We start from the raw sequence: 15,797 nt of genomic DNA, 5'->3' as shown, positions 1-15,797 counted from the left end.
TTTTGAGATCACTGATTCCAACCCTCTCATTTTACAAAAGAGGAGAGTAATCAAACTGTGAAGCATTGTTTTTGGTTGGAAACAAGGAGTGTCTGTAACGACAAGATTCTGGAAGCCCAATAGACCAGAACTTGTGGGCCTCGCTGAATGCTGAAGTTTGAGCCCCTGGGGACAGTCAATGCATTGTGTTGCTGCCAGTCTTGGTGTTTGTTAGTGGGCTGGGAGGTACTGCTCCCAACCAGGCTTCTGGCTCTTCTCAGCATCTTGACCTGCACACTTGAGCACTGCCTTTCCCCAGGGGGGCAGCCTGTGTCAGGAAAGGCACTGAGTTCCAGGGACTCCGAGAGGACATGAGCCTGAGGAGTGTCTGTGTATGTTGAGGGGGGTGGGCTGTGCGGGGCTGGCTTCCAGAGCCAAGACCTCTACAGGCTCTCGCATGGATTGGCAGTGAATGTCTTTTGGTATAAAGACACCGTCCTTTCTTTCCAGTGATACTTTTGGCCTGGGGTTCTGTAGCCTCTCTGTACCAAAGACCCCAGACCCAGGTGTCTGGGATAAAATATTTTCCTGTTCAGTAGATTGTTCAGTCTATAGGAAGTGCCTGTCATCATTTCATGCAGTCCTTCTCATTTTTCAGAGGGGAAATAAAGGATGGCGGTAAGATGGCTTTAGGAAGAAATGAAAGTGTATCCAAGAACTAAGCTGATTCTTGCACTGTGCTTTATGTAGATTTTCTCATTGGGTCCTCCCAACAACCCTGCCTGGTAGCAATTATTATGCCTATATTAGAGGTGGGAAAACTGAGGCCCAGAAAGCTAAGGCAGTGTGCACAGGGTTATATTGCTAGTAGGTGGGAGAGCAGGAATTCTAGCCTAATTTTGACTTCAAATGCTCTCCTTTTTAATACCTGTAATACCTCCTAGTAGGAAATGTCTTCAGAGATCCCCTGAAAGGATGAGTCAGTGAAATCTCTATTATGTGATATTTTGAGAAACAGATACTTCGTTACCACTGCTTCCAATAAACAGCCAAGAATTGAAGTAGAGTGCACGGGATTTGGAATCCGTTGACCTGGTTTCAAGTTCCAGCATTGTCATTTACTCAGTCACTTAACCTTTCTGAGTCTCTATTTCCTCATTTTTATGACAAAGATAAAATACCTTTGTCAAAGGGTCATTGCGAGAATTAAATGAAATATCTCAAGAGAAAGTGTTTTTTATAAAGCACTACACAAATGTTAGTTCCTTAAATGCCACAGCGACTTAGGGTGGCACTCTCCCGAGAAATCAGTTATTGAGCCCAAGTGTGTGCCAAAGGCTTGATCCCCGACCTCAAGAAGCTTATAGTTTTGGCGGGGACAAGAGGCAATGAAAATCAGAGGGTATAGGCCAAATTGTGCTGCAGCGATATAAAAGTAGTAAAGAATCAGAGAAAGGAAATATCACTGTAGGGCAAGGTAGATGAGAAGGCTTTATATAGGAGGCTGGATTTGAACTTTACGGGGTCTGACGAAGAAGACTGTTTGAGGTGAGAGGAGATTTGCAAGAAGTCCATAGCTTTAATTACAATTCGAAAAGCTCTCTTTGTAAGTTGCAGTCCTCTGGGACCCAGTTGTTTGTCATAGAGCTGCAGTTCTCAAAGTGTGGTCCTGGGAACCCTGGGGAATGCCCACAACCCTATCAGGGGATTAATGAATATATTTTCTGATAATAATAAATGTTATTTGCCCTTTTTTATTCTCATTCTCTCACAAGTGTACAGTAGAGTTTTCTAGAAGCTACGTGACATATGCGATGTCATAACGATTAAATGCAGATGTTGATATGAGAATCCAACTGTCTTCCATTAAGTCGGATATTAAGGAGCTTTGCAAAAAATGTAAAAAAAAAAGCCACGCTTTCTCACTAAATTGTTTTTGTTTGGGAAACTGTAGTTGCTTTTCATAAAATTATGGTATTTATGTTTTATTATTGTTATTTTAAAATAAATGAATAAATATTGTAAAATTTTATCAGATGCAATTTCTAATACAGTACAGACTGATGGATATAACATATGAATTAAATCTCTTAGGGTCCACAATAATTTTTAGAAGTATCAAGGGGGTCCTGTGTTAAAGACATGGTATTCCAGTGTGAAGACACAGTTAAGGTCTCATACTTTTATTATGCGTTGGTGCCAACACACCTATGTTTGGAGATTTTAAAATACTAATGCCCAGTGTTGGCCAGTATGCAGTGAAACTGGTGCTCCCAGGTACTGTTAGTGGAAGTGCAGATTGACCAGAATATTTATGTCATGCAGAATATTTTGTAACAATTACCATATTAATGATAATTTTTACCCTTTGAACTAATAATTACATTAACATGGATGTACTTTAAGGAAACAAAGACGCATACAAAATTTATGTAGAAGAGTACACACTATAGTTATTTACTATAAAAATTTGGCCAGGGCTTCCCTGGTGGCGCAGTGGTTGAGAGTCTGCCTGCCAATGCAGGGGACATGGGTTCGAGCCGTCGTCTGGGAGGATCCCACGTGCCGCGGAGCGGCTGGGCCCGTGAGCCACAATTACTGAGCCTGCGCGTCTGGAGCCTGTGCTCCGCAACAAGAGAGGCCGCGATAGTGAGAGGCCCGCGCACCGCGATGAAGAATGGCCCCCACTTGCCGCAACTGGAGAAGGCCCTCACGCAGAAACGAAGACCCAACACAGCCATAAATAAATAAATAAATAAATAAAATATTAAAAAAAAATACTTTAAAAAAAAAAAAATTTGGCCAGAAACCAACCATCTGACCGAGAAGGCAGTTAAAGTAAATTATGATACATTTATACACTGGGATGCTGTAAGGCTTTTAAAATGATTTTGGAAGAATATTAAACAACCTGGTGAGATGCTTAAAATATTATGTTAAGTGGAAAAGTAGGACACCAAACTGTATGCAGAGAACAACCCCCAATTTTGTAAAACATACACATGCGCACAGATTAGAGGAAAAAAAAAAAGTACCAAAATGTTAAGTGGATTTTTCTCTGCATAGCGTGGCTATAATTGATGTCTGTGTTGCACATTATACTTTTCTATACTTTATGACATTTCTGCCATAAGTTTGCAGTCCTTTTATTTTTTAAAAAGACCCCAGAGTGTGGCATTTATTTTCTCTAAGGCCATGGACGCCGGGTCTACTGAGCCAATCCATGGCACCGGGGCTTCAGGTGAGTGCTGCCTCAGGTCTCAGAGGGGCGTTTCTCTCAGTGCCAAATGATGGTTTAAGAAATACTCTGTGACTTGACAACAAACCCAACTTCTAGCTAATTGCTGCTTCTTCTTACTTAGCCTTTCAAAGGAAAGCTTTAAAAAACTGGGATTGGTTTTCATGCCCTATAGCTCTGGTCTGTTGTCAAGGGCATTTGGAGTGTAGAATGTGGCGTCCAAGAGGGCAGTTGTTTAAATAATGTTGTGTAGCCGGCATGGTGCAGGGAGCATAGCAATCAACATATAATTCTTTTAGAGGAAGAGGTAAATGAGATTTCAGATTTCTGGGCCCATAAGGAGATGGAGTGGCTGTGGTATAAGAGCTTCAAATGGGAGACCTGCAATTCACTCCTGGGTATCTGGGAATTTCCAATTCTTTCTTGGGCTGGAAGGTGTCAGGTGTTGGAATACTTTAGTCTTCTTTCTTCCCCAAATGACCGGTAAGATAACTGATAGAACCAGCTCTGCCTGAAGGACATCTGCTTTGTTGTTAGTCTCTCCCAGGAGAACCTTTCCCAAGCAGAAGGGAATCTGAGTGTGACTATTTAGTCCCTGGGACACATTTGCTCAGCCTGAGCATCCAAAAAACTGCATGGCATTATGCAGCATGCATTAGGGCCTAAGAGAGATACACAAGGTAGTTCCTTGACCTCAGAGGACTTAGTCTGTCTGGAAAAAGAAGCCTCATGCACAAAAAGTTAAATAATGACATAAAACAACAGCAGAAGAGAAGAGATGTATATCCCCAGAGAGCGGGTACAATGCTCCCTGAGAGTGACACAGATGCTGAGTGCTAGGAAACCAGAGGCAGGAAAGATGAGAGGCTTCTTGGAGGAGGATAGAAGCTGGAGAAGCCACTCTCTTTTCTACAGGGCTGGTTGCTCAGGGAAGAAATAGACTTGCTTTAACGGATAAATTAATAATTAATGCTTTGAGTGCCTACCACATGCAAGGTATTATGTTTATCTCAGAGAAGAGAAAGATTTACAAATAAATGGGGCACAGAGTTTAGCTTCTCTAGGGTAGCGGGATGGTCTGAAGGCTCTCCATCAGTTTACATCTCTCCATTAGGCAGCTACGCACTTTATCCTGGGGGTTTCTGGATGTGCACAGATATAATTCTGGCATGTCATAGGGACCCAACTGGCTGCATGTAATTTTGAAGGGAAATGGTAAACATCTACTCCCCAGATAGAGATGCCTTGCTAAAACTGTCCAGAACCTTCTAGTTCGTGCCTCATTATTTTTTTCCCCAGGAAAACTTACTGAACAAAGTGAAGTCTGTTTTCCCTAGACTTTAATTTGTTAGTATTGGCCACCTCCTGGAGGCTATCTCTGATTATGCGTGGCAACCCCTTCATCTTCCCGTGTACCTTTTGGTAGCTGACGGCTGATCTGGTGGGGATGGGATGGCTTTAACCTGCCCACTGGTGGTTATGTAACTATAACTCACCTCCTGTTTGCCCAGAGATGTATGGGACAATTTCTCCTCCAATGATCACATTATTGTTCTACCATGGGGTCTCCCAACAACCGGCAGTGAAGTGAACTGCGTGGCATTAGGGCCATTTAAGCTTCACAGTAATCCTATGAAGGCGATATTTATATTTCCATTGAGCAGATATGACACAGGAGACTTATGTAATTAGCCTAAGGTTGCACAGGCTGGATTTGAAACCAAATCTGCTTGACTCTGAAACAAATCCTCTTATGGTTATGTTGGGTTGTCTTTTTGAATGCAAATGCTTATCTATAATAGAGTTCCTCTACAGATGTGTTAATTTACTGATCTGCCTCATAACTGCACAGTAACAAATCATTTTATTGTGATTATTTTTAACTGTATGAGTGACACATGGCTATATTTTGGTTTTGAAAACATTGCAACATTACAAATAAACTCAAGTTCTTATAGCCAACCCACCCCACCCCGGGCCCCTACTCAGAGGTAACTTCTATTACCATGTATTTGCGTTTTCCTCTAGAAATTTTAAAATGCACTAGTGTACACACTTAAAAACCTAATGGAAATATATTGTTTTGTTTTGTTTGGGTATACTGTTTGTACCTTTGATGCATTATTATTCAGTAGCCTTTTTCATTTAGTAATGTCTTAGAGACTTTTCTGGTCAATAATCGTGATATCCACCTGATTCTTTAATGCTGTTGTATAGTGTGTGTGTATGTGTGTGTGTGTTGTGTAAAATACACTATATTCATGTGAACAGACGTGCAGTGAATTATAGGCTGTCACATCCTCTCAGGGTCTGCTCGTGCTCTTTCCTCCCTTCCCCAGTATGACACAAACAGGCCTCTTTGCTGATAGGGTTGAAATCTTTTATCATTTTAAGTCCTCAAAATAGCAACCCAGCAGCCCTATTATCTTCACTGAGATTCTTCAGTGAGAAATGAAGTGTTCACACTTGAATGAACACAAAGAAAGACCAAGGATCTGAATGTTTGGGCCAACCCCACACACGCCAACGTTTCCTCCTAGATCTGAACTGGAATGGTGCTGCTGGTGGGTCTACATTTTATTTGACATAAACCATGAATTCTGCATGATCTGGTCTCCAGAGTCAGTTTACCTTCAATTTTCTGCACTTGGACCCCGTGATGGCTCTCATTCAGATAGCTGGGGCAGGAGAACATTAATTATTCTGTATCACTGTGTCTCTCTTTGTGAGACTAGAGAGTGCGGCGGTGGAGTCAGATGACACAAAGAGCTCACGGAGAGCTGTGTGAGCTTCTGCCTGGGCATCAGCCTGCCTGTGGTTTTTCTGAAGCAGAGGGTGGGGCCGCTATCCACTTGGAGAGTGAAGCTATTGAAGTCACTCGTTTTGGGCTTGGAGTCTGAAATTAGTTTTCTGGCTGGTTATTTGCGGTCAGGTTGGGCTTCTGCCATTGCAGAGATACAAATTAACGTGGCCTTAGGCACTGGCCTTAAGATGGGGAGTGGAACAGGCCAGAGGGGAGCATCAGTGGTTTCCCCATTTGGATCATAAAGACTCTCTGGGCAGCCATGGGTCTGGAGCTATGCTGTGGAAACTCCTGACCTGCCCTTGGAGGGGGCTGCAGTCCACCACACACTGGAGCCCCTTGTTGCCTCTGGTCTTTGATTGTTGATTATTCTTGGTGTAGCTCAGGGGAACACACTCGGGGGGAAAGGCTGGTGGAGGCTTTCCAGGGCCTGGCACTTGGAAGCTTGGTTCTGCCTTTTGATTCCCCAGGCAGCTGGGCCATATTGTACTTTCATGGCAGCAATGGGACACTGTGGCCAAAGATTCCTTAATGATTAATTGGGCGTCCATGTGCCTCACCCCCTAAGCGTAAGGAGTTTATAAATCAAGGAAAAAAACCCAACGTGATTGTCCTTGAGAAAAATACAATCTGGAGTAGTCATAAAAATGACAGCCACACACATTTATGGTACAGGGGTTTATCGGATGCTAGACTATGTTTCTCACTATTCTCTATGTAGTCCTCCCAACAACGGCCCTATTGTTCAGAGAAGTGAAGAGCTCACACGGCTAGTTCGTCCAGCACTGGGTATAGTTGTCTTTGCCCTGCTCGCATCTTCCTTGTTTTCTCTACTTAGTGCTCTGCACTTTCAGCAATTCAAAAGAGATTTCATTTGTTGTTTTCTTTTAAGGAGCTTTTAGTCATTGATGAAAAGAAAAAAAGCACATAGGTGTATTCAGAGAATAAATAGGGAACTCCTAACACTGTTGATACAAATGCAGAGGAGGGTGTGGGCTGAAGTTGTAGGAAAAGTCTCCAAGATGTAATTAGTACTAGAGCTGGGAGTCAAAAAGGAGGAAATCTGGACACTTGCCAGCCGTAAGCTCATTGGGAGAGTGGAAGATGGGAGGTAAAGGGGGCAAAGGCCTGAGAAGGCCTGAGTGCCAGGCTTAGGCAGACACTTTGACCTGATGGCAGCCAGGCAGGGAAGCGTGAGTTAGGGTATCAGAGACCTTGGCCAGAATCTTGGGAAGCTGTCTTAGAGACAAAAGCGGGATGGGAGCCTGGCTGGTGGTGGGGATGGTAGGGGTTGATATTGTAGTCTGCTAGAGCAGCGGTGGCCACCCGATTATGCACTGCCTGCTTTTGTAAATACGGTTTTATTGTAACACAGCACACCCATTCATCAGCGTATCCTGCTTGGCTTTTTTTGAGCTACAAAGGCAGAGTTGAGTAGTTGTGATAGAGATTGGCAAAACCTAAACTATTTACTCTTTGGCCCTTTTACAGAAAACAGTTTGCACTTTGCTTGCCTGAGCTTTGTACCTCCTCGTAAGTGTCCCTCACTGGGGAGGGAGGAGGGGTAAGCCCAGTGCCTGGCACACGGTAGATGCCATAACAGAGAACACATAGAGATGTGTTAAGAAATGAGCAAAACAAAAATAAAATTGCTAACAGGAAAAGGAACTATCAGGACTGAGGTTGTTTGCTAATTTTAGATAATATCACAGAGAAGGGAGTCCACTGAGAAGATGAAAGACTGATCAGAGAATCAAAGAGTAAAAGACTTGAAATTTCCCAGTTCCTTCTCAGGGGCGAGGCTTGGAGAGGGAAGGCGGAGGGGGGCTGAGGAGCACAGGTGGCAAACAAGGGGAAGGCAGCTGGTGGGATTAGGAAAGCCGTGTGCCCGCCCTGATCCTGAACATCTGGTGGCTGGTGAGAACTGGCAGAGTGCCCTTTGGAGCCCTCTCACCTCTGGCAGGAATGTGGCTTTGGGGATGCAGCGAGGGCACGTGGTGTTGAGCTCCAGCTCAGCTCTACCAGGAAGCCGACTTGGCTGCGTTGGCTAGAAGTTTTTCTTTTCTGTTCTTTTACTTTTAAAATAGCAACCCATATGCTTGTTGCCACCATCCGCTCCCGCAGAAGCTCACTAGAGGAGTGGGAGCTTGCTGGGCGGATGAAAGTATAGTATATTCACAACTCAACCCTGGAAATTGTCGTTGAGAGACTGGCTTTGGGTAACTACCAGGGTTATGGGAAGTTAGGCTGAGGGGGTCCTCCTGGAAGGTACTGGCCCACACGGAAGTCTTCTGGAAGCCTATCAGGATGGGACTTCTGAATAGTCGAAGGGCTCAGACTAGGAGTGCTGGGAGGCTGAAGAGGATGGACATCTAGTCTACCAGTCAGCATCGGGTACCTGGGGAGGAGTGTGAGCTGTTGGCAGCTGGGAGGCCCAGCGCGACAGCAAGCGGGTCCTTGGGCGGGCAGTGGAGCCATGGAGCAGGTGACCTACAGTGATGTGAATGGGAAAACCAGAGACGGCACTCATGAAGCCAGGACTCAGGGCCCCAGCTGCTAATTGGGTTCAGATGCTCTGGAATTCAGGATTCCAGAGACAGAGATAGCTGGGACGAGACAGGTCCGGAGCTGTGGACTCAGGTCCTGGCAATAAAGAAGGACCCAATTTCTGGAGCTGGGGACTAAAGGAGTGTCTCTTTGAAGGCCTCCTTAGAGAAAAATTTGTTAAATACCAGCAAAGAAGTTATGCATGGAGTATGAGTGGTAATTGCACATCAAGATGTCTCTCTAGAAAAAACTTTTCTTTACAGATGCACAAGAAGCCACGTGTAAAAATGACGATGGAAACATTTATCATAGCAAATTTTAAAGGAAAAAGACAAAAATATTTATCAGGGGTTGAAAGGATAAATAGACAGTGGTTTATTGGTAAGCTGCTCTACAGCAGTTAAAATGAATGAATTATGGCTAGGTGTGTCAACATGGATAAAATCCCCCAAACTGAATGTTGGACAAAATAAGCAAGCTGCAGAATGTATATCCTGTATGATAACATTTATGTGAATCTAAAAACACTCCAAAAGATGATCAAGCATTTGTGTTCATACACAACATATAAATCTAGTGGTGGGTATATGATTGGCTTCTTGTATTTTTCTGTGTTCTGGAAATAGTTCATAACGAAAGACGAAGAGCAAGAGAGAGGGAGATACAAACATGTGCACGTGCGTGCACACACACACACACACACACACACAGCAGTGGAATAACCTTCTGGAACTGGAGGAATCTGAGCCCAGAACAGAAGCTGGGAGCCCTGTGGCTGGGCACTTCTCACATGCTGCCTGCCAGGTTAGCTGTGTGTTCTGAGCCATTCCAAATGGTAACTGGCATAGTGCCCGGCCTATGGCAGGTGCCCCATGCATGTGTGTGATGTCTCCAGCTCTTAGGACATTTCAGCGTTAGGAGCTTAGTGTCAAGATTTGGGAAACTAGCTTTAAGTTAGGGGAAATGAGCCTGCTTCCTCTAAGAGACCCCGCCGGCAGATGTCTGGAGTCACAAGGTGGAGGATGGTCTGCTTTCCTGTCAAAGCAACTTCTGCAGTCACAGCTGGCTCTGGCAATGGTGCTGAGGCCTCTCTGCCAGCTGCCCCTCACCCCAGGTGAAGGGGGCCCACAGAACTCTGTGGTCAACGCAGTGTGTGGCCTCCATGCTGGGAAGGGCAGAGTCCAGGCCTCCTTTGGTCCCAGGGCTCAGTGGCTCCTTGAGGTGTCCTCACCGAGTGAGACTTGTTTCTGTTTGCCTGAATAAGCAGCAGCTGTCCGAGGAGCAGAGGAGGCTGAGCCGTAGCGTATCCTTTGCTGGGAAGCCCCTACCCTGTGCAGCCACTTTTGGAAAACAGCAAAGTCAGTGGGAATCGGTTGTGCGGCTTGCAGAAAGAGAGACTATGCATCATGCTAAGTACCTTGCCTCTGATGAGGGTTATTTGGATGCTGGAAGGAAGTTTGTTGTGACACCAGTCATGCAGGGAGCCCTGAGAATTTAGCTCTTATAAGTAAGATGTTTGCTATATATAGCATGAGGAAAAGTTGCTATTTGGAAACAGCTTAGCGCTGTGCTGGTGGGATAATAAGATTTCAAGTCCAGAAGGGGCCTTATGATTATCTGAGTTAAACCTGTTGTGTTGATGATAGAATGGGGCTTGACAAAGATTCTCTTCTTGACCAAGCTCTAGTCAGGATCCTCCGAGCTCTTCTTCAACTAGGCCCTGTCCTCGGATATGTCCTCAAGAGCCCATTTTTAGCAACAGTCCCGCTAAGTGAGTTTAGCCAGGATCCTCCCACCCCCTTGCAATAATCTCATCATACTCAATATCTGATCAAATTCCTCATCCTCCACCATCCCCCAGGTGATGTCTGATCACCCTGACCTGCCCTCAGTGAGAATCCTGTCAGGTCGGCTTAGCAAAGAATTGCCCTACCTTCTTAGTAATGTTCTATCCACTGACTCCCACCCTTCTCTTTGGCTATAAATTCTCACTTTTTCCTTGTTGTGTTTGGAGTGGAGTCCAATCTCCCTCCTCTACTTCAAAACCTCACTGCTGTGGTCCTTGTACCTATTGCAATAGTCCGGAATGAAGTCTGCCTTTCCATTTTAACAAGCGCCAGAATAATTCGTTCTTTAGCAGGCTTAGAGAATTGACCTTTCCAGGGTAACACTTTGAGTACATTTCAGAATCACTCTAGACTCTAGATTTCCAGATTCCAAGTTCAATTTTCTTTTCCCACCTGGTGCCGTCTTTATGCCTTCAAGAGTGTAGAATCAAGAAGCAATTTGTTCTATACAATATTTTATTTGTATTAAGAAAAATATACAGCTGACAGTCTGTAGAGATTATAGTGTGTCTTCTCCCCTGCCCTGGGTAGGATAGGAGGTCAGATTGATTGGTCATTTCACCTTAATTCTAGTGTCATTTAACTTAATTCTCGATCTTTCCCTGGTACCAGATGGCACTAAAAGACCTTACCATTCTGCAAGTGGTATCTGAAGTATCTGAAATATCAGGTGTGTTTTCTAGGTGTGGCTCTCTGTTGAGCTGCCACTAAACGTTAGCAGTTGGTCAAGAGCTTGTGAGTGGGTTTGGACAGGTTCAATCATTCATTCATTCTTGCAAATAAAGACAAAGCAAAACAATACAAACATTAATACATTCAGTACTTGCTTTGTACCAGGCACGGTGCAAGGCATTGGGTTGTTATAAGAAATGGCTTTTGCCCTTAGGAAGGTATAGTCAAGGACGAAGTCTCCGGATAAAAATAGCATGATCACAACAATAGGATAAATGCTAAAATAGAAATATGTACAAGGTGGTATGAGAACACAAAGGAAATGGTGATTAATTTCCCAGTGAGAAAGTTGGAAGGAGAGTGATATTGGAGTTGAGTGTGAAGATTGCAGAGAAGTTTACCAAGTAGAGGAAACAGAGGCTGGAGATAGTTCAGGCAGAAGAGAATTATGTGCCAGAAATGGAGGCCACAAAAATGCAGGACATTCAGGGAAGTTGAATGAGGCTGGACAGCAAGGGGCAGAGGAGCAAGTGGCTGGAAATAGGTCTAGTAAGGGAAGTTGTAACCAGATTTTACAAGACTAAGCTTGGAAGAAAGAACTTTACTGTGTGCAGGCAGTGGGTAATTACTACCACGGAGTGAGGTGGACAGATCTGTGTGGTTGATATACAACCTAATGACAGCATGGAGATTGGTGGGAGGGGGAGAAGGTTGAAGAAGAGCATCCAATTGGGGAATCGTTGCAAAAATGATGATGTGTGAGCCACAGCATTGGAATGAGAATGGGAAGATCAAGGGTCTAAGTTATGTAGGAGATAGAATCATTACGACTTGGGGACTGAGCTGGGTTTGAGAGATAAATGCAAGGATTTCTCTGATTGGCGTTGAGTCCTAGTGCCTAAGGTAGAGAGGAGACAGAAGATAAGAAGTCAGTTTGCGGAGGGGGGAGGTGCTGAGTATTAAAGTTAGCATAACCGTGTGGGACCTGTAGCCTAGGGAGGGATTAGAAATACTGATTTTTTTTTTTTTTTCAATAAACAGGCCAAGCACACATGATGTGTAAGACCTGGTTCTGTACAGTTTGGGGAAAGGGGAAGTCATTGTCCTTTGTATTTTCATTTATTTTTTGACATCTCAGAATGCCTACATCCTGTTAGGAGGTTTCCCGTGTGTTGTATTTTTGCATGCTCAGAAATGCCTTGTGAGATTAAATTATCCCCATTTTTCCAAATAAGAAATTTGAGGCTCCAGCAGGTGAAGTAACCTGCACTTGGTCATGTGACCAGGGAGCTGCCCATCAAGGAATTAACCAGAGATTTTGCTGTGCCCCAAGTTCATGTTCTTTCCTCTCCCCATAGCGTTCTCTGATGTTCCGTGTCCTTGAGGAGCTTACATTGTGGTTGGAGAAACAGAATATAAGGAAACTAATCATGACAATATGGGGAAATGAAAGGGGCATGTACAGTGTGTGCCTTGGGGAACTTTGTTCTGGTGCAGAGGAGAAATGAGTGGCAACCAGGGAGAGGGCCAGTGAAGCCTTAACCAGAGGTAAGGGTGGGTATTTAAGCCAGGCCTGGGACATGGAATTTGCCAGGTTGGATGGGGGTAGAGACAGTTCTTAAAGGTCATCACAGAGCTTGGCTGCTAGACTTATAAAGCTAAGCTGTGGGCCAAGGCAGAAGCAGATTAGAGTTAGAAGGTGGGTAAAGGATCAAGCATAGATAGGGGCAGGTAGTTACTAGGGGGACACAGGGCCAGCGTCGGAATGCAGGCACCCATGAGGTCACTTCACCATAGAGAGAATGAATGGGCCTCTGTGGCCTTCTAAAGCTCCAGTGGGAGAGGTTTCCTGAGTCTGGCCAAGGAAGGGGATGGCAGAAAGGGGGTGAGAAACTGAAGATACTGGTGGTCTGAAAAGGGAGGGAGGTGTCTGGGACGGGAGTGGGGAAGCAAGGCGGAAGCAGCAGGGGTTTCGGCTACTTGAATCCATTGTCGGGTACTCGCTCTCCCTTCTCCTCTGTGGAAAGGCGGGATGCAGAGGAAGGAGCCTGTGGCTTGGTTGGCCCGCCTTTGTTCTTTGAGCCCTGACTCATGTTCTTGGTATAAGGTCAGAGCCCTGGAAATTAGGCCCAAAGGAGGGGCGGGCGGCCAGCAGGATCATTGGGATGATGAGCTATCGGCAGCAGTTCAGTGTCGCTGGCTCTTCCCCCTGACACACCATCGCTCCCGTGTAAAGCCTCAGACTCTGCCGGGTGCGGCCAGATTTGGCCCTTGGACCCCACAGCTCCTGGATACAGTGCTTCCTGCCCTTCTGAGGGTCCCTTGGCTTCAGGCTCAGTGGAGGGGCGTGAAGTTGGTTGTACCCAGTGACCTCAGGAGAAGGTCCCTGCAATGCCCCGTGGGGACAGAGGGCTGATTGTGGCAGGTGGCCCGGCTCCCCGGCAGCTCCTGTCACTCACAGCCACACAGAGGGAAGGAAGGTAGGTCTCTGAGAAAGGCCGGGAGCAAAGGGGAGCGAGCTTAGGTAGTAGACAGATGCATCAGTCTAATTACTCTTCTAAAATTAATGGGGCCTTTTATCTCTGAAGAACAAACACCTTTAAGCACTCGTGTGATTTGGGAACAAAGATGCAGGTCGGGGTAGAGCTGGGCTCCCCTTGAAACACAATCCCCCATTTGGTAAAACAATCTCTCCCTTTCTCTCTCTCTCGCCTCCCTGCAGATCAACAGATTACGGCACCACCTATGAAAAGCTCAATGACAAAGTGGGCTTGAAGACTGTCCTCAGTTACCTCTACGTCAATCCCACCAACAAAAGGAAGGTGAGAGGGGGTGGTCAGTGGGTCCTGAGCATTCCCTGTGGAGTGGCAGGGCTGCCAAGGCCTAGGAGTTAAGGAAAAAACCAGTAGCCGTGGAGTCACTTACAGAATGATTTTTATATGCCAAGAACACCACAGACATTGTAATTCTAACAACTGCCTTGAGATAGTAGTAGCAATAATAATAACAATAACAACAACAATAGCAATAATAAAACTATATAACTACGTAAGGGGTTCCTCTCTGCCAAGGATGGCAGTGTGTGCTTTACATACCTTATCTCATTTATCCTCACAATGAATCTCCGGGGTGGAAATGACTACTGTCCCCATTTTACAGATGAAGAAACTGAAGCTCAGAGAGATTAAGTAACTTTCTAGCCTAATGCCAGACAGTAACAGGTAACATGGTGAGTAACAGATCTGGGGTTTGAAAATGGGTCTGCTTGACTCCAGAGCCGAGTCCTCCTATAGCCTCCTTTTGGCTGCTCTGTTTTCAGAGAGCTCCTTGTAAAGAGGGAGTGGGTTTCCTCCAAGGGAAGGATAGGCAGCCCCTGGATTCTTCCACTTGCTCCAGAGCTCCTTCTGAGGCCCAGGGGAGCACATTGGCTCTGCTGGCCTCTTCTTTTCTGTCTTTCCTCTTCACTTAACAGGCAGGACATGGGTGAAATCATATAAGGTCAGACTTTGGTCACGGAGACCTCCTGGGAGGAGGGGGCCTGGGACGATGGATGGTTTTAGAAAATAAATGCTGTTTGATATATTGGCTTTAAGGAGAGATGATCTTTCCCCAGCTAGGAAGGCACTCCTGTTTAGAAACTTAGGCAGGCCTGGCCTCAGTAAACACACCACGAATATCAAAGTCCATTTCAAGGTTTCTAAAGGGCTGAAAATGGCATTCCCCAGATCTCCCCGTGTCATCTTGCATTCCCCAGTGGTTTTGCAAACCCTTTCTTTAGCAAGGTAGGTGCAGGGGTGATCTTCAACCCATTGTGCAGCTCTCGCTGATCTCTGATTCCAACCTGGTGGGGCCCAAGCTGTGGCTTAGAACAGCTGTTGGTGCTGCTCAAAGCAGAGCAACTTGGACTTAAACCCTTAGCATCGTGACTCACAGCCACCCCTTCTCCCCAATCCCACCTAACTGTTCCCCGCAAGGGAGGAAGCAGAATTGGTGACTCCTGGTTCAGTATATTGGCGACTGATGCTCAAAGATCCAGCAGCTGCAGGGGTCCCCACACATGGGACTGTGCCCACCAGCCAGGTACCAAAACTCTGATAATCAGGATGGCCGTTTAGGTGCCTGTTCTGAGTAGTTTTAGCTGAGTAGTTTCTCTTTTCTTTGTCCCGAAGGGTTGTCATTTTCCCATTTTTCAATATTGTTATTTGAATTACTGGATGTTAGAGCTGGAAGGGATCATTGATTTCATCTATATGAGCAGTTATTCGTAGTTTTTGAACTGTAGTCTTCTGCCAATGTGGTTAAAGCTCTGGACCTGCCCTCTGGACACATGCCCCCAAACGTAAAATTTTGCAAACAATTTTTAGGTCTTTAGGAACACCTTGAATCCCCCCTCTGGACCCAAGATGTCCACGGAGTCTTGGTTGAGAATCTTGCATCTATACCAGTAGTCTCAATTCCCAGATGAGGAAACTGAAGCCAGAAGAGGCTCCAAAGCCAGGTACGAAATGGAGCCAGTTAGAGCTCAGGATTCCTGATGCTTAGTGTAGGTTTCTTGACTTCAGCCCACACTCTGCTCCTTTTCCTCCCATATAGTCACAGCCCCGTGCTTCAAAATTGATGGTCTAGTCCTGACCGGGGAGTTTGAGGCAGTTGCTTCATGGCCTTGAATTGAAGCCAGGTCCATGATGGACACATGATAAAACTTGACTGA

At 45.4% G+C, this 15,797-nt stretch overlaps 1 protein-coding gene across 1 annotated transcript in view; it reads left to right on the top strand.

Annotated features, from left to right (window-relative positions):
- The window catches only part of SORCS3 (sortilin related VPS10 domain containing receptor 3), a 601,251-nt gene that overhangs the window by 243,851 nt on the left and 341,603 nt on the right, over positions 1-15,797 (top strand). The window contains exon 3 of the mRNA XM_057531046.1: positions 13,809-13,908. Within this exon, the coding sequence (XP_057387029.1) occupies positions 13,809-13,908 (100 nt within the window). The remainder of the gene's footprint in view (positions 1-13,808; positions 13,909-15,797) is intronic.

The sequence above is a fragment of the Balaenoptera acutorostrata genome, chromosome 16 (genome assembly GCF_949987535.1).
Source record: "Balaenoptera acutorostrata chromosome 16, mBalAcu1.1, whole genome shotgun sequence".
NCBI lineage: Eukaryota > Metazoa > Chordata > Mammalia > Artiodactyla > Balaenopteridae > Balaenoptera > Balaenoptera acutorostrata.
The sequence above is the reverse complement of the archived record's forward strand: the minus strand, read 5'-3'. Positions and strand labels throughout refer to the sequence as shown.